Source organism: Heliangelus exortis, chromosome 1 (assembly GCF_036169615.1).
Source record: "Heliangelus exortis chromosome 1, bHelExo1.hap1, whole genome shotgun sequence".
Classification (NCBI taxonomy): domain Eukaryota; kingdom Metazoa; phylum Chordata; class Aves; order Apodiformes; family Trochilidae; genus Heliangelus; species Heliangelus exortis.
In genome coordinates this window covers 19391930-19419861 of record NC_092422.1, presented here as the reverse complement: position 1 = coordinate 19419861, position 27932 = coordinate 19391930, and the positions used below count along the sequence as shown (strand labels likewise).

General features: G+C 38.5%; 1 protein-coding gene across 1 annotated transcript; it reads left to right on the top strand.

Annotated features, from left to right (window-relative positions):
* Nucleotides 1-818: 818 nt before the first annotated feature.
* On the top strand, nucleotides 819-26397 carry MTMR6 (myotubularin related protein 6). The gene is made up of 14 exons (XM_071736082.1): nucleotides 819-922; nucleotides 5626-5742; nucleotides 7696-7858; nucleotides 8848-9005; nucleotides 9734-9862; nucleotides 10942-11076; nucleotides 12143-12275; nucleotides 13775-13884; nucleotides 15238-15363; nucleotides 16595-16644; nucleotides 17382-17582; nucleotides 18269-18403; nucleotides 18478-18604; nucleotides 20389-26397. Exons 1-14 carry the CDS (start codon nucleotides 899-901, stop codon nucleotides 20647-20649), a joined length of 1869 nt encoding a protein of 622 aa, XP_071592183.1. The 5' UTR covers nucleotides 819-898; the 3' UTR covers nucleotides 20650-26397.
* Nucleotides 26398-27932: the final 1535 nt, after the last annotated feature.

The window sequence follows — 27932 nt, the reverse complement described above, 5'->3', positions numbered from 1 at the left end:
TACCACTGGACAAGCAGTGCAGTGGATTGAGAGCTGTCTGAATGTGACCCCACAGGGAGCTGATCAGTAGCAAAAAGTTTATTTGGAGCCAGTAGTGACCCCGGGGGCCCCTTGGTCCAGTCCTGTTCAACTTTTCATCAACATAGATGGTGGGGCACAGAGTACCCTGAGCATGTTTGCTGATGACACCAAATTGAGAGGGGTATCCGATATGCTCGGGGGTTGTGCTGCCATACAGAGGAATCTTGACAAGTTGAGAAATGGGCTGACAGGAACATCATAAAGTTCAACAAGGAAAAATAAGAAGTCCTGCACCTGGGGAGGAGCAATCCCAGGCACCAGTATATTCTGGGGACCACCCAGCAAGAAAGCTGCTTGGATGACAAGGAGATGGGGGTCCTGGTGGACATCAATTTGAACGTAATCCATGTCCTTGTCACACAGAAGGCCAATGCCATCCTGGGCTCCATTAGGTCAGCAGGTGGATGGAGGTGATCCTTCCCCTCTGCTCAGTGCTGGTGGGGCCACAACTTTGTGTACTTGACTGGAAAACCTCTCCAGTGAGGAAAGGCTGAGTGACCTGGGACGGACTGCTCAGCCTGGGGAAGGCTCTGGGGGATCTTACTAACATAGATAAATACCTGAAAAGAGGGTGCAAAAGAGCATGGAGCCAGAGTCTTCCTTCCTTCCCCCGCTCCTTCCTTCCCCCGCTTCGCCGCTGCCTCCGCCGTGTCCACCGCCCGCCGCAAGGGGGCGCTGCAAGGAGCAGTCGCCAGATTGGTTTGGCCCCGCCCCTCCTCTGTGGCCCCGCCCCGCGATGGCCCCGCCCCGGAAGCGTTTCTAGGTGACGGCCGCCCCGTCCCGGCAGTGTCGCGGCAGGAGCCGAGCGGGAGCCGCTATGGAGCACATCCGCACCACCAAGGTATCTCCCCTGGGCCTCCCTCCCCCGCGTCGGGCGGGGCGGCGCTTCCCGAGGAAGGGGGTAGGGGACAGCAGACAGGAGCATAGGGGGGCGGCAGCGTTGCCCGTGCCGGTGACTGTGGGGTGGGGAGGGCCTGTTCGGCGGGGTGAGTCCCTATCCCGCCGCTGTCACCCGTGGGCCAGGGCGTTGTTTTCCTCGTTCCCCTTGCGTTTTGTAGCTGGTGCCTTCCTACCAAGGGCTGCGGGGCGGCCCGTGCCGCTGGGGATGTCCCGGTCCCCGGTGGGACGGTGGGGACGCCTGGCTCGAGGCTTCCCCGGGCACTGCCGCTCTGGGAGGCCGCTCGGCTGGGCCCCTTGCGAACCAGGGGGCTGGGAGGGATAAAAGGTCCCGTGGGGACCTCGGTGGGTGCTCCCCCGTGGGGGCCCGTTAGAAGGAACCAGCTCGGTAATAAGGGGAAGACACTGGAAATGCTGCTGGTGCGGGAGGGGTGGGGAGCAGCAGGAGCAGCGGGGAAGGGCTCGCAGTTGGCTGTTGTACTCGGGGTGCGGTTCAGTGCTTTTTCTAGTTTTGGAGGCAAATCAGTTGAGAAAGCACTTTTGTTTTTGTTTTTTCCTTCCTTTTAAAGGAACGCAAAATATTAGTATGTGCAATGTGTTAGGCTAGTAAAGAGATAGCTAAGCTGCACTTACTGTTTTAAACTTGTCTGGTTTTGTCTATTTTTTGTTTGTTAGATTGTTTTTCCTCTATAGCAAATATTTTTTAAAGAGGAAACCTCTACTTCCTTTTTGTAAACAATTTTCAGTAAACGTTTAAGGCACAGTTTTTATAGGATTTTATTTCTGACAGTATTTTTTGCTCCTCTTGCTCATCAGCCCTGGCTGTGAGGGCTGCTGAAAAGACTGCCCCTCTCTGTTGGGTCCTGGCGATGGTCAAGTGATTGGTTCCTGGAATTCTGACTTTCAACCAGATAATTTGATGTGTGGAGAAAATAGGTGGTCATATTTCGGCCTCGGATACTAGTTTTATGTCAAATAATTACACAAACGAGCAAGCTTTTAATTTTTTTGAGTAATAGCTTATATAAATCTTATATAAAATGTGTACAGCTGATTTTATTTTTCATATATACCTGTCTGTGTGCACATGAAACAGGAGGAAGGCCTCTGAAGCTGCTGTTAATGACACTTAAGTTTTCTGGGTAGAGTGATCTCTCACCTAGCTGCCAGAATGAAAGAAGGGTTTCTTTATCAGCCTTTTTGCTTATAATCCTGAAACTCCTTCTTTGGGAACTTAATATGGTATTGTTACAGTCAATAGCTAATTTCAGAATGAAATCTAGACTAAAACTGAAGTCTCTGGATGATCTGAGTAGCTGTTTAAGTTTCAAACTTGAAATTGAGACGAGAAAGGTGACAGGTCACTGACTGCTTTGCATTTGTAAGTGATTGTGTTTCTGCGTGGTTTTGGGCCCCTGCTGGGGAAAATATACTTCATGTAGCAATATAACTTAAGAGAAAAAAGCTCTGAACACATCTTAGAAATTACCAGGCTTTCTACTTGAAGCCATTATTTTTAGTATTCAGACAAAAAAATTATCCATTCTAAACAAATTGCTTTCCTGGATGGAAATAGCACGAGTTTTTGGTTATAATTGTGTTGCTTGCTTTGCTTTTTGTAAGCAGTTGGTTTTCTGAATATTCAGGTGGATTAAAATGCATGTATTCTAGGTGGTGATAATTATGAGTGTTACAGGTAGAGGAACCAAGGAAACCAAAGTATGGCCTGCACTGTGACCCTTAAAATTCCAGTGTATGTTTAGGTTCAAGCTAGATGTAATTCCTTCTGTTCTGAGACCCATCTGTCTTTTCTAGAAATTTTACAACACTTCACATTTTTTTTTCAATTTGTTTTATTAGAGTAACAGTAGAATAAAATTGAAGTAGCAGTACAGTCTTGCACAAATTAACTGCTCTGCAGGGAAGCTGTCATCCCTCAGAGAAGGAGACAAAATAGGTTTTTATTCCTCCTCAAACTTGAGTTTGCCGGAAATGTTGGAGATAAAATTGCCTTAGAACTGTCAGCACAGGTATCTGAAATAAAGTTCAGCTTTCTTCATGAAAGATGTTGAATAAAGGGATGAGGTCAGCTTAAAAAATCACTTCTGTCTGAGAATATATAATTAAATAGCAACAAATGATGAAAACCAGTTCATAATATATCATAAGTGGTGGTGGTGAAATAACAAGAATATTGCAGTTTTGCAATGAAGCTTTAGAACTAAAGTGTCCTTAAAAATGTTTTAAAGGAAAATATAATCGAAAATGCAGGAATTTTTTCAGTTGAGTCTGTTTGTATATTGGAAGTCAAATCTGTTTTAGTGAAAAGACTGATAGGTTTTCTACTGGAGATGGAAAGTTTTCATTAGCTTGGCTGCTAAATCTGAAGCTTGTTTGCAAGACTGAAACTTATACTTGGAAGGGGAAATTTATTTTAATTTCAGTGCATGTCATACGAAGTTTTAATAAAAAGAATCCTGGAATTATGGACTACTTTTTTTTGGTCTTGATTCAATTGTTGTAATTTAATCCTTCATCATTTTAATGCAAGACTTCAGAGGTATAGTTTCAGCCTCCCTTTCTGTTCCAGCTTGTCATCTGTATTGAAAGACTTTGGGGTTTTTGCCTTTAATCTGTAACCCCTAGTTCCAGTAATCTGTTCAGTGACTCTCACTGTAAATATTCTATATATTGAGACAACTGCTCAAATTCTCCCTGGCTTAAAAGCTTGCTAATTGGTACTGCATATTGTCAGAATGTCACTTCTTCACTTCTAACTACTTAAATATTCTCTGTTTACAGATGTCCTAAAACTCAATAGCTGACTTCAGCTATTCTCTTCAAAACTGCCTTTTGTCACTAAGAATTTGCTAAACTTGACAATTCAAACCAAAATAAAATAGTGTCTGTCTGACTGCCCGTTAAAGCTGATTTGGGTCAAATTTAAATGAACATGTCTGTGGAGGTTCTAAACCTAAATTCTGTCTTCAAGTGCATATAGAACTTAGGTTTCAGAATCCATGAAGACTTCATGTGTGTAAGAGGAAGCTGAAGCTCTAATGTCTGGCCTAATGTACCATAGAAATAAAGCTTTAAGAGTAGTATGTAACAATGTGGAGGGGAATTGAACTTTGCATGCTGGGATTTTGTGGTTGTATTACTGGAACAAAATGGGAGCAGTTTCTGTGTATTTCTCAATTTGTTGGGGAGATGCAGTGCCAGGTACCTGCACGGTTGCCATGGCAATACTGCCTGAAATGAATTCTGCATTTTGGCTGTGCTGTATCAGCTGCTCTGTATCTGAACACTGATACCTTGCTAGTTGCAGCAGTGTGTTGTGAGGTGTTGGTTCAGGTAGTTTCCATGTTGTGGGGGTTTTTTTGTTTGTTTTTTTTTGTTTTTTCTATCTAAATAGAAATCTAGAATATCGTAGTAACACTGACTTTTGGTATCTCCATTCTGGTTTGTATGCATCAAATTGTTTTTCTACCTTCAAACACTAAAATCAGGTCTTGTTAGATTGTAAGAAATACCTGTATTGAAAAGAAAAATTTAGTGCTTTATATGTGCTTTTAGTAGGCAATTAAGTTTTTGCATGTGAAATAAACAGCTTAGCATAAGTTCAGTAGATAGGGTCTCTCCTAGTCACCTCATCCGGATGCTGGTCTTGGTAGAGGGGAAGTTTTTGGAGGTCTGTGATGCATTCAATGGCAGTAGCATCAAGCCTCAAGCATGAGAGCCTTAACTTGGCACTAATGAGGCTTTGCTGCCAAGAAAGAGGAATGCAGGGAGATAAGTCATTTGCCATGCTCCTTTCCTCTTGCTGCACACAAAGAATCATGTGGTGTTTGCTTCAAATAAAGCACACTGTGGAGCCCATGAAGTTACAGTGCTGGCTATCTAGGAATCACTTTCTGTGAAATGTTTTTCCATAGGATCAAGATAAGAGTGTTAATGCTATCAAGGGGGAGAGATCTGCCCTTTCAGGACTTCAGCTTGCAAATGCCAGCGTAGTCCTTGAATTTCTAGGAGGTTGTTATAATTATAATGCTTGCCTTTCATTAAGATGTATTTTGACTATGAAGCAAGGTTATGGTGGTTGAGATTTTTAAAGCTGGGTATAAAAGACAGCTGATATCTAAAACTGAAGTCAGGAGGACAATCTTTATGGCTTTGAGTCTGCAGACAGCCAATTGCTGAGATCAGCAATTCATTCAGAGCTGGCATCTCAATAACAGGAAATTGTTAGTGTGTGTTTGCTGTGCTTTGGGGAAGCAGTTTAAAAGCTTACTAATTCATTGTTCTTAATTATTTAAAAATCCACTCAATGCTATTGTCTCTTTTACTAGTAAATAACTATAATAGTTATGTATATGGAGTAAGTAATCAGAATGAGCTTAGCCTTGTGCTTTCATGGTGCACTTTTATATTGAAACAGGAGATTTTAACTAGTCAGTCTTTTCAAAGCTTATGTGACCACTAGTGCATTTTTAATAGTTTGGCTTGAATGGCCTTATCTGTGCTGCATTATGATTTCTACCATCTTCAGAATTAGTGCACAAGCTGAAAAAGCTTTTGCAAAGTTAATATTCTAGGTCCTGCAAAAAATTAAAATTTTTATTCCCCTTCCTCTCTTTTTTCTTACAGGTAGAACAAGTGAAATTACTAGATAGGTTCAGCACGAGCAATAAGTCTCTGACAGGAACTCTGTACCTCACAGCAACACATCTGTTATTCATAGATTCAAGCCAGAGAGAAACGTGGGTAAGGATAATGTTTGTGGCTCAAAAGCATGGGTCCTTCAGATGTATTTGTTCTTCCTGATCTAAGGTTGAAATTGTTTACTAAAATGTTCATCTATGGTATAGGTTATTGCTTACACCCTCCTTTCATGGTGTCCCATAATAAGTTAATGATTTGCAGATTGCACTCTTGCGTGACACTTCTGCAGCTTCATAAGCAGGTGATGTTGAACATGTTCACTTCTCTTCAAGCTGCTAGAATTTCCTCTATAGCCTTCACTTGTATTACTTAGTCAATGCATGGTAGTTTACTTTAAACAACTGACTTGCACTACAGTTCAGAGGCAGGGAGACTGCTGCATAGTTTAGGCATCAGGTTTAAAATTTCTGTGTTAACTTAGCTTATTTAGATCCTGCCTAGTTTAAAGGAGACACAAAAATCCAGCAATTTGGGCTTTGAAATATTGAAGGTCCCATGGCCTTTTTTAGAGTGGTAAGCAGCTGTTTCTTTCCAAGCATTCATCTATGGAATAAAAGAAATCAGGAGGGTCTGTACCTTCTTGTTGACCACTACTGATGTCTAATCAGAGCTGACTAGTACAGAAATTAGTAATATTTTTTTTGCTCAGTGCCCTGGTGGCACGTGGTCATCAAGTTCTGGCTTCCACTGCAGCCCAGCTGCTACCAGAGTGAGTTCAGTGCCTTGAGTCTACCACCATCATCCAGGATGAAATCTCATTTCCCTGTGTATTTGTTTGTTTGTTTGGTTGGTTTGTTTTGTTTTGTAATTGTATTACCTGAGGGTGTGTTTTTCTAGGTTACCCTTAATCACGTATCCTAGTTGTCTGACTAGAAGCCTCAATGGTGCTTTCAAGAAAAAGTGGTTTGTATCTGGATACCATGTACAATTTTGAAAACAAATGTTATCCTTCCATATTGAATGGCTTACTGGGGAGAATATGATTCAGAAGCATTACTTGAATCTCCCTGTGCATTATGTTAAAAGGTTTCATTCTGAGGAAATTGAACCTATAGTCTGAGAATTGCATTTCTGTGATGATAATGTAAGTACTAAGTATAATTATGGTAATGTCTCCAAGATACAGTCTCTTTGTAAATGCATATTTGGCAGCATAGTTTTCCTATGCCAGTCTAATTCTGATCAATATTTAAGAGGAGATGATTGCTTCAGTGGGGTAATTGAAGTGCTATCAAGAACATCTTGTTCAGCTGAGGTAATGAGTCTGTGTCTTTCTTGCTCACTTGAATAGCTGTTAGTTTCCCATGTATTGTCCTGAATTTTGTGCAGACTTACCATGCATTTAAGTCTATGGTGGGCTTTTGTGTATCATTACTGTGACAATCTTCTGTGGAAATGGCTGAAAGGCATTTAGCTGAGAGACTTTCCATGTCTACATATCACAATGGCTAATACAGGAGATGGTTTTTCTTATTTACTGTTCATTTTGTGGACATTAAATACTGGAATTCTAAAGTCTTCAACATCTGCTGAACCTTTTATATTTGGAGTTGCTTTCCTGAACTTGCTTACTTTGCCTGAAAATTCTGAAGTATGTTCCTGGAGGTATTTAAGTTACCATGTTTGGATCTTACCTGTTTAGATATATGCTTGTCAGTTAGCAAAGTTACAGAAGGGGATGTAACAGCTTCAGTGGAGTCTTGCTCCTCACTTTAATATAGAAGGATATTTACTGTTAAAAGCATTAGATAGATAGCATTTCAAAATATGAGGGAAGATAAAAATTAAATTTAGACAAATTACAGTACTCTGACCAAAATGCCAATCTTTGGTTTTTTTCTTTTAAACTCTTCCTTTTAATAATTAAACTATTGACAAAATTAGTCAAAATCTATGTTCTTCATCACTTAATGTGTCTTATAATCTGCTCTTGCAAATAGTGTGCTGTTCTCATTTTTTGTCAGCATGCTTACACTGAGTTCTTGTATGATACAGATATTACATCATCACATTGCAGCAGTGGAAAAACTTCCCTTGACTACATCTGGCTGCCCCCTTGTCATCCAGTGCAAGAATTTCAGGATAGTTCACTTTGTTGTTCCCAGAGAAAGAGATTGTCATGACATCTATAACTCTTTGCTTCAGCTGTCAAGAACAGGTAATATTTCTAACTGTAAAAGAATTTGTTTGGTTTACAAATTGGTAGTTGAGGATGGGGAAACAGGCAGAAATCCATGGCTTTTATATTTTTTTGGATGTGCATTATGTAAAAATCTTTTAAATGGATTTGGTTTCGAAAAGATTTTTAATGATGATTAATCTGCATACTAATTCAGAAGATGTGTTGTCTGGCTTTTGTAGGCCACTCATGCTTATTAAGATAATGCAAGATTCCTGTGCTTTTTTGCGTTTCTATTGTTACCCCTGAAATTGTGACTATAAACATGTATAGTCTCTCTTAATTGGTGTGTTCATAGCTAAAATGCTACTGTGTAAATACTAACTTGTTGACTGATTTTGTGCAGTTTCAAAAATAAAGTTGACACTTTGATGCTAAAGTAGCACTACTAATTCAGTTTTACAGGAGGCTTCTGTCACCTGGTATGGTCCATTGCATTTTCTGCTTTGTTTAGAAAAATGTAGTGTCATCATCTTTGACATTTGAATAGTGTAAAAGGAAAAACAAAGTATTTTCAAACATTTTCTGCCTTAAAGGAAACTTTAAAACATACTGATTTTAGTGCTCAGGAGATGTAAAAGTTTGTTCTTAGCTCCAAAAATTGTTCATGCCTTTAGCTTTCTTCAAGTCCTCTAATATTTTTGCCTTTTTGTTTAATTTTGTCATTCTTCATTTTGTGACTTCACTTTTGCCCTTATGGTTTTATAAATGTCTGTGCTGGAAAAGGTGTCAAGCACAGTTAAAGCTCCCATAGGCAACCTTAACTAAATATCTGCATGTGTGTTAATTAACTGTATGATAGTTGCAGAATAAATATTTTGGGAGGGTCCAGTATCTATGTAGTCTTGCTTATGAGAATCTTGAAGCCTGGGGCTTCCTCTGCACAAGACTTGTCTTCTTTGCTACCTTTGTCCACTCTGACATTTTCGGGCACAACTCATTACATAGTCTCTTATTTTACCTCTTAGCAAAATATGAAGAACTATATGCCTTCTCCTATAATCCAAAACAAAATGAATCAGAGCAAGTCAAAGGTTGGCAGCTTATTGATCTAGCAGAAGAATATAGGAGAATGGGAGTGCCAAATGCTAACTGGCAGTTGTCTGATGCAAATCGTGATTATAAGGTCAGTGTTGTAATGGAAACATGTTTTGCTCTGCATATGTTTCTGCTTTATCCTCTGACTCTAGTCCTTTAGTCTAATGCTGTGAAATTCTTTGCCTTGCAGCATAAGTGAAAACATGTACATGGAGAGATTTAACTCCTTAACCAGTGTGCAATTGCACAACTTTGTGACTGAGTTTTTTCAAAGGCATCATTGAGAATGTGTGCATGGATGCATGTATTCTTTTGGGAATGTTTCTGGAGAATACTTACTTCTTTGAAGCCCAGCCCCAGCAATTCTGGTACTCTGCAGCCTTGTTTCCTGTCAGCCCTGAGAAGGATTCTACTTCAGCATTTGCAGTCTTGTCTGTAGGAGACAATGACTGTGGTGGTGCAGTTGATTCCCAGGTTGGGTTTCATCTTTGTAGTTCACAAATACAAAAAAGAGGGAAATTATTTCACTATGTTCGTTTAGACACTTTCTTAGCTTTTCTACTGAAGAGCTGAATTCTTGAGAGGTATAATAGAGCTTTCCACCAGTGCTTGGTTGTGTAACTTGGCTACTAGTTTGTACTACTTTTATTCATAGATTGTCTCCTATTCTGAGCTATTTCCATGTATGTAGAAAGCCATGTTAGCATTTATCCTCTCTCTTATTTCACCTAACATCTCAAAAACTGAATGTGATAAAACTAGGATAGTCTTTGTACCTTGCACATAAAATTCTTGTTGTGTATCTGTGCCTTTCAGATTTGTGAAACCTATCCTAGAGAGCTTTATGTTCCCAGAACTGCAAGCAAACCCATAATTGTTGGCAGCTCCAAGTTCAGAAGCAAAGGAAGATTCCCAGTGTTGTCATATTATTATAAAAATAAAGAGGTATAGTGTATCTTTCTCTGAATGCAAGTGTACAGAAAAGTATTTGTCAACACTTAGCAGTAAGTAGTTCAGGCTAGGTAAGGAAATGAGTCCAGTGACCTGTATGAGAATGGTATAACTCATGAGAATGTTAAATACAGCTGATGATAGTGGTGTCTAACAGGATGCTGAATTACCCTAAGCCAGTTTAAAATAAATGTGTCAATAATCCGTTGAATATCTTAAGTTTTTCACAAAGTGGCCTTTAAGAGAGCTGAAGACAGTCTTTTGTCAAGCAGTCTTTCTTTATTACAAGAATAAACTTTGCTAGGTCAAAATGTTCTATTAAAAAAAAAAACCAAACCATGAATAACCAAACAAAAACAACCACAAAAGAATAGGATTGATTCTTTGAGGAGGAATTTGCAAGGTAAAAGGAACTGGAGGATGAGAGATTTTGCAGGGTTTGGTAGAGAATGGTATAAAGCAGCATTTGCTCATCTTGGCTAAGGGCTAGCTTTGAAGGGACAGGAGGATTGTCACTTTACTAAGTTGAATTTATGAAGGATGAGTGTTAAGCTGCTAGATGCATTTGAGCATAATTACTGTTTGGAGGATGTACCTGATGCCTTCTGAAATACAATATATAATTTAAAATTTATCATGAAAATTGCAAGTACAATGTTATTGTCTCATCTAATAAAAAAAACATACTTGTAGTAGTGAAAACTACCATCATTCATTTTATACCAGGAAAATAATTTGCTTTCTTAAAGTGCGTATTTTTTTTCCAGCCTATACTTTTTAATTTTTATACTTGGGGAAGATCCATTATGTAAGATTGTACCTTGCCCATGTAAATGAACCTGAAAAAATATTTTTAAGCCTTAAGATTGTGGTTTTAGGTACTGTGCTTTAAGGCCTGCATGTGATACACTTAAAAATTGGAACACCTGAACTTTTTTCAGCTTAGTGCTGTTGTCGGCCAAGTGAAACAATTTGTTTCAGTGTCCTTTTAGAATTTTGCAAAGCAAAAACTGCAGAGATTTCAACTGCAGAGATTAAACTGATGCTAATTTGTTCTTTGTTTTCTGTGGCAGGCTGCAATTTGCAGATGCAGTCAACCTCTCTCAGGTTTCAGTGCCAGGTGCCTGGAAGATGAGCACATGTTGCAAGCCATCAGTAAAGCAAATCCTTCAAATCGCTACATGTACGTCATGGACACCAGGCCAAAGGTGTGTGCTTCAGGTTCTACAGAATATTCTCTCTTTCTGAACATTACAGTACACCAAAGCAGTGTTATTCTGAGAAATTTGGAGTTACATATGACCCAATCGTGGGCAAAAATGTTCCTTATAGGTAAAGTTAAGTCTCTGTATTCAGGTGTTGAACAGCTCTCAGGACTGAGCTAGAATTCACTGAATATGCTAGTGAACTTTTGGGGAGGTGCATTTAAAAATCTATTTAAGACATAGTTAAGTGATTAGCTGAGTGTGATCCCTGTCGTTGTAATTGTTTGAAATTAAATTAATGAAATTATGGGCTGTGTTGGGATTTTAGAGTGGGAGAGAGTGAGTAATCTATTCTGTGTAAATGGTCTGTGAAGACTTCTATTGCTGTCTGACTTAAGGAGAAGTAGAGAAGTTTCTGTTGCAGTGTTCCAAGGTCATACTTAAAATCACTGTCTAGTTAAATTGAATTATGTTTGGGTTTTGGTCTGAGTTGGAACTTGTCGGGTAACTCACTCTTTAGACCATCTGCATTTAAGTTGTTATTCATTTAGCTCAAATCTCTGAACACAGGAGCTGGAAAACAATGTAAAGTGAAAATCTTACACTGTGGGATCTGCACTTTTATCAGAGTTCAGCATTAGGTCTGTCTGACATACTGAAACTGACATTTTTAGGATACCTGGAAAGTGCAAGTATGGTTAAGTCTGGTTTTTACTTGCAGTTTTTAGTTTAATTGCTTTATAGTGTCTTTGCTCAGAAATGTTTGGGAGTAAGTAAACTCCTGTTGGTGTAACTATGGAGGAAAGAAAGAAATTACTAAATGAAATGTAATACTCAGATATACTGGCTCCGAATGTGTTGCTTTTTATGTACCATGTCTTTCCTGTACTTGAATGCTTTAAAGTTGATATTAATGCTAATTTGTAATTAATTAGAACCTGTATGTGCTCTTGTGGGGTTTTTTTCCACAGTTTATTTCATTGAACATGTATGACTTTTGTTTCTTAATTTGAGATTTTTAATTCAAGTACTGTTTTTCTGGGTTTTTTGTTTTTGTTCTTACTTAAAGCTTAATGCAATAGCAAACAGAGCTGCTGGTAAGGGCTATGAGAATGAAGACAACTACTCTAACATTAGGTTCCAGTTTGTTGGCATTGAAAATATTCACGTAATGAGATCCAGCTTACAAAAACTACTGGAAGGTATGTTCTAATTGTTCTATCATAATGTATATCAACATAGGATAAACATTCTTCTCAAATCTTTAGTAATAGCTTTCACAAACTGTATTGATTTTTCAATGTTTTATCCCAGTTCTATGTTTGGTACTAGTTTGCTGTGCTCTGTGGTAATGAATTACCTTAAAACTTTGCCTTTAAACTGTAAACCAAACGAATGGAATTATTTTGAAGAAAATTCACTGAGGGGCATTTTTGTCTTGGGTGAACTTGAGTAGTATGTCAGTGGTTTGTGGGAAAGACTTGTGTGTTTTCCCAGGTATACATGCCTGTGTAAACACCTGTGTAATACAAATGCACAAAATAGTGGATGTACACTTTTATATATACAGAGTACTGATCCTTCAAGGAGTGTTTAGTTCCACAAAATTCACAAAAAGGTTATGGTTTGTACCAAACTTGAGCTTTTTGGCCCACTGAGCCACTTCTGTGCTTGGAGGTCCATCTGATAGTGTAGGGTGGGAGACAGGGGGAAAAGTGAACCACTTCACCAGACTGCTGCCTGGTGATGAAAGTGGAGAGGCAGAGCTGTATTTGGTAAAGAGCAGAAAACAAGTTCAGGACAATTTGTGGAGTATTAATACTCAGGTTAGAGTACAGTTGCAGAAATCAATCTTCCACATCTGTCAAACAATGCAAATATGAAGTGTTTGTCTTGTAGAATTATGCAAACTTTTCCAGTCATGGAAAAGGCTTACACTTGTATGGAAGCCTGTTTTGATGAAGACTTCTGACTGCATTGGTCAAGAAATCTTACAGACTAGTGGTGTAGTCTTCCTTCACTCTAGTTGAGCTTATATCTGCTGCTAACCTGTTCTTCAGACACTCTCTATGGGATACTACTGAGCTTTGATAATATGTATTTTTGTGGTTATTCCTGCACATACTTTGTTGAAAGGAAAGGTGAGCAGAGTGAGTGTGAACTTATTAAGATTCTCTTGCAAATATCTTCTTCAGTTCTAGAAAACTGTCCAATAAATCTTGAATTATTTTTTTTAAAGAGGCCTGCTACTGAGTAACAATGTCAGATGCAGTAGGTTTGTGTGCATCACAGTTAAACTTCACAAACTTCATTTTCCTTCTATTTGACTTGGCATCCTGCCAGCTGTACCTAACAAATATTTTTCAGTAGCTTTCATTGACAATGGAGTGTGGTTTATTTTTTGCTTGTCTAGAGGAGGATTAGTTTATTTAAACTCAGTTGAAACAAAATGTGTATAGGTGTTCTCCAGATAAGATTTTTGGGTAAATAAATACAGTTTTTCTACCTCTGTTCAATCTGTATAATTTTCTACAGTTCTGCTGAATGCCAGTCTAAAGTAGAAGCATCTTTTATTTCCTATCTGAAAGTTGAAGCTTACAGCATAGGGTGTTGAAAGCTATATGCATTATTCTTCCTTCTCCATTGCAAGGTATAGATAACTGCAGTGGCTTATGGCTTCCTAACTCTTGCTTTCTTTCAGTCAGTGGCACAAAAGGTTTGTCTGTCAATGACTTTTTGTCTGGTTTGGAGAATTCGGGATGGTTGCGTCATATCAAAGCTGTGCTGGATGCTGCTGTCTTCCTAGTGAAGGTAACTGGTATGCTGCTTCTTTTTTTGATGGCAAGTTGATTTGCTATGGGGAAAAAACTATACTTAATACTATGTTGTATGTAAAATTCTGCAACTGACCTTTTTGGAAGTAGAATCATAGAATTGGCTGGGTTGGAAGGGACCTCAGAGATCATCAAGTCCAACCCTTGATCCACTACCACTGCAGTTACCAGACCATGGCACTGAGTGCCACATCCAGTCTCTTTTTAAATATCTCCAGGGATGGAGTGTCCACTACTTCCCTGGGCAGCCCATTCCAATGTCTGATCACCCTCTCAGTAAAGAAATTCTTTCTAATGTCCAACCTAAACCTCCCCCGGCACAACTTAGGACCGTGTCCTCTTGTCGAGCTGAGAGTTGCCTGGGAAAAGAGACCAAGTAGATGCTTAGTGTATACTGATATGTCTGATACACTTTTTAAAGTATTATGTGTTTCTTTGACTGGATATGTTAAATATGCCAGCCAATGTTTTGGGATTTTTTGAATGCTTTGGTCACGTTATTGGGAGATGAAGACATTCTTATTCTCCTTGGTTCTTTTAGGGTATTTTTTTAAAGGTGTAATGGGTTTGGAGGTGCATGGACCAAACTGTTACTTAGTGTGTGCTGAAAGACAGAATTCCTGGGCCACTGGTTGCAGAGAAGCCAAATTTGCTATGCTGAATTTATATAGCAAGGAAACAGGACTCTTTATGAAGAATCCTAAAGAACAAGTGCCTTTGCCAGGCAGCTGTAAAGCCAAAGTCTTGACCTGAGTGGGGCTGGGGAAAGGATAAAAAAGGTGGTTTTGTTTTGTTTTGTTTTTTTTTATTATTAGGTGAACTAAGGATTTAACTTTAGTTAAAAGGGGGCGGTCCCCCTTAAAATATTTGGACTAATGGGAATTTTGAATTTTTAGCTGACGTTAATAAGCGTTTCCAGTCCACGAGTGTTATGTATTATAATGATGGACAAGTGGGTATATTTAATGATGTGGCTGTTTTATTTTTTAACCTCTTTGGTCTGTAATGTGTAGTTACTTCTTTCTTAGTATGCATTGCAAAGGTTTTTACAAGCTTGGTTTTATGAAGGGTAGAAAGGTAACTGGGAGTCACTATAGGTGTTTTAGTTGCCTCGTGCAATAAGGAATTTTGTATGCTTCCATTCTGAGTAATACCAAGCTTTCTGATAGTATCAAATTCTTTCCTCATGGAAGAAAAATATTCTGGCTTTGTTAAATTAAATGGCATATGGTGCAAGTTTGGGATAAACATTGTAGCTTTTGTATTTATCAATATCTTTTGATATCTGTCTGGAAGGGAACATTCACTACAAAGCAGCCCTGTTTTGCAGGCGGTAGCGGTTGAGAGCGCAAGTGTATTGGTGCACTGCTCAGATGGCTGGGACAGGACTTCCCAAGTCTGTTCTCTTGGAGCTCTCTTGCTAGATTCCTATTACAGAACAATCAGAGGATTCATGGTAAGCTGCCTGTTGCATTGTTTGAGTTGGTCCTTGGGAAACAAAGGATGTCAAATTGTCGACTGTGAAAGTGAGCACTGCAACATACTGATTGCTTTTTGGAGTTACAAGATTTGTAGTATACTGAAGTATCTTCCTTTTAGAACTGTTATTACTATTATTTAGAACTATTCTAGAACCGTTTATTTACAATCTAAAAACTGAAATAGAAACAGGAGATTGCTTAGGCACCGTGCTGAAATGTTCAGTGATTTCTTTCTGCATCCAAAAAAGCCAAGGATTGCAAAATGCTTGTCTAGGATAGATGTATGAAATTAGAGCAGTTCTGTGCTTTTATCATTTGTCCCAAAGTCAGTGTTATTAAAATCTATGTTATTAAAATATAAAAATGACTCCTCCAGTGATGCAGGTATTCAGACAATCTAAATTTCTTAATCTTTCTGTAGAGAGGAAGAGGAATTTTGTTGTGATTATTCCAAATTTTAGAGTAGGAAAATCAATGGCGTTGTACAGTGCTGACACAAGGTATTATGGGACCTCCTGAAAGACAGTGCATAAACCTAGTTCTGTGTATTAGTTAGAACTGTCGCAAGTATTACAAGCAATGAAAGTGAAGTTGAGGATTTAAAAGAGGATTAATGTCTTGTGAATAGTGAGAATGTGTATAATCTTTAGGGGAATTGCTTAATATTTATGCTTGCTTTTTGTACTAACTGTCAATTAGATTTCTGGTAGAAGTGCAGTGGGCAGGCAGTCCTGTGTTTCTCTTGGTGCTTGGTACTGTGACTGGAAATATAAAACAAGCTAGTGTTACTTTTAACAAACTTTTTGTTATAAACAAGGTCTATTTTGTGCAGTTCAGTGGAAGCTATGATAGCAGGAATGCAATACTAAAATCTTTCCTACACTTTGCAGCTTTGTGGAGCTTGGTAAATTATCCTCCTTTGAAGTGACACAAGATTAGTATGTTTAAAGCAAGCCTGGCTTAACAGTAGTTATATGATTATCAACCCACCAAACTTTTTTCCTAGATTTTGAAATGTGCTTTGAAAATCTATTGTGAAAGAATTCCAAGAAAATAAGGAAGCTGCAAAGTGACAGATATTCCTAATATAGTTTCTTTGAGTAAAATTTAGAATATCATATATTGTTAAGACTATAGATGTAACATTTAGTAACATTTTACATGAGATTTTGTGTTGTTTTGTTGTTTGTTTGTTTTACCCTCTAGGTCTTGATAGAGAAAGATTGGATCTCTTTTGGGCACAAGTTCTCTGACAGGTAGTTCACTCTTCCAATAAAGTGAAATGTATACAGTGAGCTGAATTCAGTAGTCTTAAAAAATGAAAGACAACTTGGGGATGTTAAACTACTGCAATGTTGCTAGAAGTTTTGCAATGAATAAGCTATTTGCAGTAGATAATGCAGTTAGTGTAGTGCTTTTTATTCAAATACCTATTGGATAGTTGATTTATGTTCTAGAACTTTGTAGTGCTCCTGGTACCTCACTCTCAGATGTCCATGACTGCAGCAGGGTCCCACCTATTTAGGCAATATAAAACACTTAGTTTTGATATCCTTAAAAATTAGTTTACATTACTTCTAATGCTGACACATACCTTTAGAAGTATTTTAAGAATTTTTTTTTTTTTTTTGCCTTGATCTGTCTATCACCAGCTATGACAATAGCCTTGTTTCTATTTATTGCTTATTCATTTGCTTTTAGTTGGCATAGTCCAAATGTTGACTATGGAAATAATAGACACAAAGGACCTTGACTGTCTTACATTGCTCTTCTGTACTGAATACAGATGTGTGATTACTTGAAAGTCAGGAAAACAGGTTAAATATAAACTTATTTCTATTCAAAAGTTGCCCCAGTTCTCAAAGTTAGGTGTTTAATCTCTGTAACAAGGCTAGTGACAAATTATTGTGCTTTCATTCAAAAATAAGCATAATGAAGACTTTTTTGATTTTAACTTAAACCTGTTTCAGTCTGTTTCTGCAATCTTTTTCAGGTGTGGTCAGTTGGATGGTGATCCAAAAGAAATCTCACCAGTGTTCACCCAGTTTTTAGAAAGTGTGTGGAATCTGACTGAACAGTTCCCACAAGCCTTTGAATACAATGAAGCTTTCCTCCTTCAGATCCATGAACATGTCCATTCCTGCCAATTTGGTAACTTTCTTGGGAACTGCCAAAAAGAGCGAGAAGAATTAAGGTAAGCAGAGCTACCACCACAGTGTGTGGTTTGTTTGTTCTGGCAGTTTAGGAACTCCTGTAAATTTTCTTCATTTTAAACTCTGAATGTAAGTGGAAACAAAATTGGTGGTACTGAAAATGATGTATCAAGAAACAGCAGTAATTCTTCTACTTTTATAGGGTGAAGAAAGTCTTTTTATTTCTAGGAGAAAATTTCATGCTTATTTTTAATAGGGGAAGTTAAGGCTTTTTTTTTTTCACTTTTCCTTTCCCCCCCTTCCCCCCCCCCTGAAAATAGATAAGCTTGAGTTCCCATCACTTCATTCCCCCCAGTCTATTTGTAGGTAACCTGAAAATTCTTGCCTGCTCAAGGCTAATTACTGTCAGCTACAAGTTTAAATAGGATGTCTCCTAATGCTTTTGGTTGGAAAACTTCTGTAAAGTTTTCATCAGTTAATGTTTGTCTCAAACTGTATTTTAAAAGCATTTATTACAACTAGGCAAAACCTCCACGGCATAATTAGTAGTACTTCTAAAACTGACAGTTCTATCAAACATTAGCATATGTTATAAATAAGTTTTATAAATACTACAAATACTTCTGGTAACTCTTTTGAAAAAAATTCAGTTTATTATACTGAAGTGAAAAGCTTCTGTTTTCTGCTTGCAGTCCACTTCTTGACCTTGATCTTTTTCTGCTTTAAGATTAAAAGAAAAGACTTATTCCCTGTGGCCGTTCCTTCTGGAAGAACAACAGAAATACCGGAATCCTCTGTATAATCCAGACTTTTCTCCAGAACTAAGTCTTTTGGAGCCTAATACAGTATCATTCAATTTTAAGTAAGTTTAAATTATATACAGTCTCTCTTCCATTTTGTTGTTATTCTGTGTTGTTAAAACTGTGCTTCATGCAGGTTTTGGAGAAATATGTACCATCAGTTTGATCGAAGTATGCATCCCAGGCAATCTGTGCTCAATCTTATAATGAACATGAGTGAACAAAATAAACAGCTGGAGGAAGACATTAAAGAACTGGAAGCTGTAAGTATTGCAAGTGACTTGCTTGTTAATCAAATTCACATTGTAATAGTGCCTCTAGCTTTCACGTGACTCACTGCTTTATGGCCTTGCACTTATTCTATGTAATGGTGACTTTGACTTTCACAGTATGCTTCTGTGCTGAATGCCAGACTGTGCAGCCAATGTTTTGCTCTTAGGCACAATTTACTTTGCTATACTGATGAACTGTATTATATAAAAGTGCTCATACTGTCAAAGCATTATTGAAGATGGCTTAATGTAGGTTAAATTAATGTGAAACTTATCTCTGGTAGCAAGGCACCCATTGTAGCTACAGTTATGTTGCTAAATCAAGGAGACTGAAAATGTTTTATTTCCATTATAGCTAATAATATGGAAGCAGTAAGTATTTTCCTCTTTTTAACTCCATATGCAGGTGCATGCTATTGCAATTCAGCATGATTATGGAGTGTATCCATTGTAATGCTTATTTAAAGACAGGGCCAAATCCAGAGAAGTTTTCTATGAATGTCCTTTGCTAGGTTCTACAGTAAATGGTCAGGAAAGACTGAACAGTGTATCTTCATTTACTATAGTAGGACTTAATCAGTGGCTTTTCATTGATACTTCATTATAGTCAGTTAAGGTGATGAAACTTCAGAATGCTATCTTTTAAGAAATGCAAAAGTTTTCTGATTCAGTTTTACTTCTTTGTGTGGCTAGAAATGGTAACAACTCCTGTATGTTATTTTGTGAGGGAGAGAAGAAATACAACTTTTCTGGAGGAAAGATTTTGCTGAACTCATCCTACTGTAATGTCATGAACGTGGGCTACTTAAACTGTTATACATCTCTGTTGTATATCTAAAAGTTTTTATGCAACTGAAGCAGCAAGGTAAAGACTCAAGTTAAAGTAAGCTGAAGAGTGAGCAAGATGAAAAGTCCAGTTTTGAATTTTCTAGAACCTTGTTCCAAGATGTTAACTTCACCTGAGCCCACATTTCTCTCCTGAGTGATGAAGAGACTTCGTTGTTTCACATCTTGATGTAGGCTTTAATACTACTGTTTTGCATCTTCAAAAAGCTGGTGTCACAAGACACCAAAGTCTCTGGGCTCTGTGTCACTTCTAATAAAACACAAATACATCATCAAAAAAACAGTTCAATTAACTAGTTCAAGCTTCCACTTATTTTTTGTCTGAATTTTAACAAAACAAAACCTTAATCCAAGTCTTTCTTCTTCTCTTGCTCAGTGCTTGCAAGGTAAGTTCTTTCTACATATCTACATATCTTCTTGTATATGAACCAACTGTATTGGCATTTTTCAGGTATATAGAAGTCTTTTTGTCAGTTTTTAGGAAGGACATAAGGGCTTAGATATCAAAAATGTTCTTCAAGAGACTTGTCTACTGCAAGCTCCCTGTTTGCTCACAGTACTAAATCCTGTCTTCCTCTGCCTGTCCTGACGGGAAAGTACTCCCATCAGGATAGTATTTCCATCATGATAGAAACCAAACAAGGGTCAAGCCTTCTGTACTGACATTGACAGACAACCCTTTAGCCTTCTGCTCAGCTGCAGATTTTAAATGTACAATGCTTGTAGCATCTGCTGTTAACTGTGTGTGGGAGAATGTTCTCTTATCCAGTGCCCTAAATACCATAAGTTAGATAGGTAGTAGTATTCTGGTCAGTAATAAGAAGGCTCAATAAGAACTGACCAACAAAAGAGGATTCACTTCCTAGCAAAGCATAATATTGTCAGTAAAGCAGCAACGCTCACTGTTAGCAACCGCTTCTGTATTTCAGAAAATAAAACGGAGAAACGGGCAGCCAGATGCAGCTCTTGTGAAAGAACAGCAGCAGTCTGCACATCCAGCTCCCACGGCACTGAAGACCCCTCCGTGCTTCAGGAAGGAGCAGCCCCTGCTCCCTGTCAATGATGCTGTGAGAACTATAGAGGGCAGCAACACAGCAGACAATCGCTACAGTGAATTCGTGGAAGAATTCTCGAAAGCTGAGCCTGCTGTTGTCAGCTTGGAGTTTGGAGTGGCCAGGATGACCTGCTAAGTAAATCTGGCACTGTGCTCCTCTTCCAGACTGATTGAATTAAGAAATGGATTGTTTTGAGGATGGGTCTGTGCTGCATGACCAAAACATGATTTGTATATCAGCAAATTTCATTAACATAGACTAGAACAGCATGCTAGTTGTCAAGTGTTTGCTGTTCTGTTAAGGAATAAGAAGTGCTAGCTGTCTTTTAAAAGAAATAGGGGCATTTGGTAAGTAGTGACTGAAAATCAAGGAATGGCATGTCTTTGGAGTGAAGACAGTTTGCACTAAATTGATTTAAATAGTACCATTACTCTATTCAGTATAGGAAAACCCAAGTGGTCTTTCATTAATTGATTTGTGCAAGAAAACTTGAACTTTCTATTTTAGGAACAGAAGCTACATGTATATATCACATATGCTATGGATACATATACCCCTGTTTAATGTCACACAGTACTAACTTTGAGTTTGTTAAGTGCCATGAAAAGTATGAAATGGTTCAAATCGTAAATAGTTGGCCTTAAACCTGTCAAATTAATGATATTGTTGTCCTTTACTATTGCAGTCTACATGACTCTGTTTACATTGTATTTGCTTAAATTATTTCCTTAAAACAGGACCGAATATGAGGAATGAAGCATGCCTAAGCTGGCACAAACTTTCAGCAAATAACTGTATGAATGTTAACTTACCACTGAAGACTGTTCTGCCTTCCATTTCCTCTGCTGTTTAAAACATAATAGGTTGGCCTGATTTTCCTTTCTGGCAGCTCAGTTGACTGAGCATCACTGAAGCTGTGGGTTGTCTGCCCTTAAAGATTTTGATTTGTGACAAGGTATTGAAGTGGTACAGTCAATTGTGTCATATAAGGAAACTAAATTTAGCCAATAACTGAATAGTGTCAGGTTCATTTGGATTGATTACTAATGTGCAGTTGTTCTGGTTGCAAGAATGGGAGAAGTTTTAGAAGTGTAATCTACTGACCCTGTCACTAAGTAAAAGAAGTAATGTCTGAAGCTTGTGAGAAACTGAGTGCCTCCTAAATCTTTCATTAGAAGAAAATTTTAGTTTCTAGTGAATCCCCCTTTTCTTCTTTTAAAAAGTTGTCCAAGCTGTGAATGTTTTAAGTATGGAGATTTTTATATAAATAGACAGAGGGCAAAAACTTCTAGCAGGATGCAGTAGAGATCATGGGACATAAGAAACAAGTGGGAAACTTATCTTTGTAAGCCTAACTACATATCCATTACCTTCTAGTAGGGGAAAAGGTTCTTGCTGAAGATTGTATAATTATGGATTTTCTAAGCAGATAACAGAACAAGGAAATAAAGTGCTGGTGCCTATCTCTTAAGTAGAGGTATTAGGATCCTTGGGTATGAGGGCTGATTAATGCTACTGACCTTTTATCTCTGCTCTTAAATAATTTCTGATTACAAGTGAAAATGAGTTTATTCTTATTCTGATCCCCAAGACCCTTGTTAAAATTGTGTGCCACACAATTTGACATTATTGGCACCATTTCCCTCTTCACCATATTGGGTCCAGGACTGTATTAACAAGGCCAGTATAAGTCGTGATCAAGTTGCACTTATGAAGTTGTCTGGGAGAAATTAACCATGACTCCTTTATTTGAGTGTTAGTTCACCCATTTCACTAATTGTTTTTTTTTTTAGAGCCTATAATAAACCTAATAAAGGTTCATAATTATTTTTATCCCTGAACACGTTAGCATACTGTCATATTTAAAATACATTATCCAGTCATTTAAACATTTTTAGAATTTCTTCACTACAGGTTTTGATAATTTCACGTTTGTACAGTGGTGCCTTACAGGGTTGCAGCAAGAGGTTTTTGTGCCTTGTTGTTTGTCTCCCCTTCTCCCTCACTTTCTGTATCAACTTGGTTCTGTGGCTTTCATGTGGAAAAATATCTTGTATATTAAGCTCATATTGTATCACAGTAGTGAAATTTACTGCTGATAATATAGCTAATTTAATCCATTTGTACTTGTTTTAATATTTAGCTTCTGGTGTGCCATGTACACTTTTCATATTTATTGTTTAAAATTTATAGACTAAAGATTATATTAAGCTTTTCTGCAAATGTTGTTGTATGCTGTTTTTACTTTAACAACCTTCTGAGTGCCCCTGTATACAAGGCATTTGAAGAGAAGTTCTGTTCCCTTTCAGTATTGTTAAAATGAGTTTTATTGCAGTCTTCAGGCCTTTTTCATTGGCAGAGTTAACTTATAAAAATGCATCCCAATTCCTTTTGCTATTAAATCAAGGTAGGCATGTTAGGTCAGCCTTAAAATGCCATCAAGCTTTCTGCTTGGACACAGAACCTGTTTCTTCAAAATAAAAGCATAATACTTCCTGAAGTAAATATTTTATTCTGGCTAATATTTGAATAGAGTTTTATAAGGATATTTTGTAGAGCTGTCTTACAAAGTCCAGATAGCTCTGCCAACTCAGCCCCCAGTGAGGGAAGTTCCTGTAGAGAGGCAGCTGTCTCCTCTCATTTGCTGTTCGGGCTTAAACCAAAACTACATCAAGCACATGGGATTTGTGGTGAAGTGAAGTAAATAGATGGCAGTAAAGTTAGCTCCTACAGAAACCTGGGCAAGATGGCCAGGATTTAGCACAATGGGGCTGTTCTTTGTCCTTTAAGAGGTTTAAAAAACATCAAGTTGACTAAAAATCTGTGGCAGAGGTATTCTGGGGCCATGAGGAGTTTTAATTGTTATTTCGGTGAAAGAATCATAGAATGGTTTGGGTTGAATCATCCAGTTCCAACCCCTCTTGTAGGGGCAGGGACACCTCCCACTACACTCAAAGCCCCATCCAGCCTGGCCTTAAAACACTTCCAGGGATGGGGCACCCACAGTTTCTCTGGGCAACATGTGCCAGTGTCTCACCAGCCTCACAGGAAAGAATTTCTTCCTAATGTCTAACCTAAATCTATCCTTTTCCAATTTAAAGCCATTTCCCTTCATCCTATTGCCCCATAAAAGACCCTCTCCAGCTTTCCTGTAGTCCCTCTTCAGGTACTGAGCCTTTCTTCATCATGAATGTGCTGCTTCAAGAACAGATTCATTACTGAAAGGTCTCTGAAACAGATCAAAATAGTGAGCAGAACTCCTGTCACATTGCAGCTTTACTGTCTATTTGGAACACTGACTGGGTTGCTTGGGAATACAATGACCCAGATAGAAAGTTGCTGTAGTTGATTTTGATCCATCAGTTGCAAGACTTTGGCACCTGTCAACTCTGTGCTTCATCTTGAGAAAGTCTAGGTAAAGTTTAGGTGTTTTCTGTTTTGTGCTGTTCTCGAGCTTTTCTCTCTAAGCTAAATGCTATAAAAGAGAAATAATTTGTTTTAATTAACGAAGCTGATAGTGTCACTTGAGCAACTACAACTGATTTCACTTTTGTAATCCAGGTGATTTGAAATATTTCTTTCAGTGGTACCAAAAGAGTCTGGCTTATTTTTGAGAGGCTTGCTTTTGTCATAATGTGTCCTTCTCCCCAAGTTTAAATATCCACCTGTTCTGTTTTGCATGATGACTGCCAAATAAACAGACTCAGAAATTAATTAAGCAACACTGAACTGAGCCCATGCATTTTCCACACATGTCCAATTACTAGTGACCTAAATCTAGGGCAAAAGCCTGAAGTCTGGAGGGCAGAGAAGTGGAACAGCAATCTTTGCATAAAACTGCACATCCCTGTGTGGAACAAATGCCTTAATACAGTGTTTTAGAGGGAATTCTATCACAAATCAAACTGGGATGGCTTTATATGTCCCTTCCTCAGGATAAGGACAGTGGGTAAGCCTGTCTGAGAAAGCTGAAGTGTTCTTCCTCTGTAGCTGCTGTTTTCCTAAGGCCTTTTGATAATGTAACACATCAGCAACTCTCTGGGGACTTTCAGCTCCCATTCTGGTAAACTAAGCACATAACTGGATGCACAGTTGGGCTGAAATGGTGCTGGGATAGCTTGGCTTAACTACTATCCTCCTAAGGAAGTGACATAAATAATATAAAGAAATTTGATGCTGAAATAGCACAGGACACATGCTATCAACATCTGTTCTTTAGAATCCTGCCCTGCTCTTGAGCAAGCATGGCCAGCATGAAGGCCTCACATAAGCATGATGATTGCTTTCTAGTTAGTTTAAAGATAATCTGATTTCCAACTAGATAATCCGTCCACAGTGGCAATTTATAGATCTTTAGGTCAGAACCTAAAGGTTGCTCTTAAAACTCTTGTTTAGTTGCTTATGGTTCTAAACCTGTAGCTGATCATAGGCTGAGTACACTGCTTGTGAAACCTGTATTAGCCTTTAGGATTAGGTCTTTAGACTGAAGTTTGCTTTGACTTCCTTTCACTCTTTCTGCCACATGGTCCCGCAAGCCTTGCTTATTGTGGTTCTTGATAGCTCTCAGATGTAACAACCTTCTTAATGCTCTGGATGTTTCAAAAACCTGGAAGTAGTGCACCTTTCTCCCACTATTCTGAAGGCTGGTATCAGCCTTAGGGAACAGCATGGGTGAGCTGATGTTTGATCTAGCGAGCTTGACCTGCCTACATGTAGAATAGCACTGAAAATCAGCACAGCATCTTAATTCAGTGCTGTAGCTTCTGTATGCACAATATGCTTAAGGAAAAGGATGTAGCTGGGGACCCTTGTCATAGCATGCAGCAAGGAACAGATCCCTGCTGGGGTATGAGCTGTCAAAAGTAGATGCAGTGGAGCTGTTGTGATGTCCAGCACTGGCTCAGGGACTTGAGGTGGAAGGTCAGATGCATGCTGCTTCTGAGAGCAGATCCCAGGTCCCAGAGAATTCAATGACCTGGTCTATAAAATGTAGCTGAACAATTCTGCACTGGCATGAAGCAACAGAAAATGTATATGGATCTGTGGATTTTTAAATACTGGCTTTGAGTACTCAATGCCCTTGTGGTGACTTTGAAATTGGGGTTGCAATATTTTGTTCTTCTGTATAGTGTAACTTGAGGTCAGTTGTATGTTTATAATTAAGTGGAATTACAGTTTCTGACACCTCACTGTGTGTTTCCCATCTGAATGACAAGGTTAGCATGTACATATCAAGCTTTATAACCACATATTTTTCTGCTGAATGCTTTTCTTTCATGTAGGCAGCCTTGGTGAAGTCCCGTGCTACCCCACAAAGGCATTCCTCATTACCTAGCATTTCAGATTTGTTTCCTTGCTCTGTCTTACTGTCATTATTCAGTTCTACAGTTTATTTTTATGGCTGTCTGTCAGCAGTGTCCCTTGACAAACATCTTCCCATCAAAGAAAATGGTTTTTTTGTTTTCCTGTCTCTCAGGGACTTTTACCCCTGAACTATTGAACTTGAAAAATACTGCTTGTTCTTTTGGGGCTTCTGAGTGCCTGTTTACTTCCACAGCTGGTTTACTTACACATTTTAACTTCAGGTCTGGCTATTAAAAAATAAAATTAAAAAAGGATAAAATTTTGGGTTTTGGGTGTGGCAAAGGGAAAGAAAACTGTTTTCATTGCAATGTATCTGTAAAGTCTACCTGTTTCACTGGCATTTACTGCTCTGTGTAATGCTCTCTGTACAAAGCCATTTACCTGTGTGCTGGGAACATGCTTGATGTGTATTCCTGAAGAAACTTTAACAAATGGAATTTTGTACTAAGTATTTTATTTGTATGTGTTTTGAAAATCCATAAAGCTTACAATAAAATTATCTTAACATTGCCAATCCAACTGGACATTGATAGTCTGCTTGACCTGTGTGAATCTTAAACTTTGAATAGAATCTTGGGTATGGGTGGTTTGTATCTGATGCAGACTATGGAGTACAGAAATGACTTGGCCTATTTATTAGTTTCGTGAGCAACTCTTTAACTTTTAGCTATGGGAGACTAGCTCAGCATCATGTTATTCACTCCATACTTGGTAATCCAGACAAGTGTTTTCAAATGCTCCAACAAATCTGGTTAGGAAGTTGTAATAACTTTCTAAAAACGCTACCTCCTCTTTTCTCAGTATTTCCATTAAGTATTACAAATAATTTTCTTTAACTCTTTGTTCTGAGGCTTCTTAGGACTATACAGCTGTATTCTTCATTTAGTAAAAATGGCAATTGTTTTTTTGTTATGGTGGTTACAGCCATCCCTAACAAGTACTTCCTACAATGCTCAGTCTTCTTCCAGCAACATTTTGCTTGCATTTGTTTCACCCACATCCAGCTCCATCTTGATCTGCACTGAGAACATGGTTCCTGCTCAGAATACAGATGAAAATTAATGTAGTAGAGCATTGGCCTGTGCAATGTAGAGTCAGTATTATGATCTTTGTAACAGAATGGAACCCTCCTGCTAGAGGTAGTTGCAACTTAAATAGCTCTCTTTAATTTGTTGAAACTTTTTATTCAAGTGACTTCCTTTCAGGGAGGCAGGCTGTGTGCTAGGATACACTAAGGGAGAATCTGGTTAGGACCATGAGGGGAAAATGTCAAAACTCTTGCTAAGCCATAGCAGGGAGGTGTAACCCCATGCCAGAACACTCACAGCAGCTCTCAGTTGGGTTATCTATCCAGGGGCAGTAGCTGGTGCCTGAGGTGCATGAACGTGTTCATCCATATGTGCTTCTAATGTGTGGATGCTGCTGGGTGGCATTAGAGTGCAGAGTTTCATCTATACATAAGTGGAGGGAAGAGCTAAGTTTAACTTCAGCTCTTGGTATAGCCTAGAGTGTGGCTAGTTTGTTTCATGGACTTGGTTCAGGGAGCATGGATTGCCTCACTTATATATAACTACAACCTGTCTAAGCTTAAGGATTACTTTGAGTGTGTGTGTTAAACTGAGAATATGCATCATCTGTGAGAATTAGCTGCACAGAATGGTTAGAGAAGCAAGGAGAACATTAAAACTTTATACAGGCAAAAATGGAGATGGGTATGGCCTCCATGATGTTTGTGGTGGCCACAGTGGGTTGTGGGAGGAAGGTCAGATATTGCAGTAGCTTGAGGGCTTTGAAGCTGGCTGAATCAATTCCAGAATTTGATGCAAGATTGAGTGATCTTTAAAATGTTGCCATCTGATTTGTATTTGTATTTGTATTTGTTTTCCCTCCACGAAAGCACAGGACTGCTGCAGGTTCATGCTCTGAGATTCATGTGAGAATGTGCTGTTGGAGCAAACACTCTCAGAAATTGGATCTCTTGCTTTCTAATCCCACTTTAAGTATTTAGTAAACTTGGTTTTAGTAGTACGTGGGTGGAAGAAACCAACTGGTTG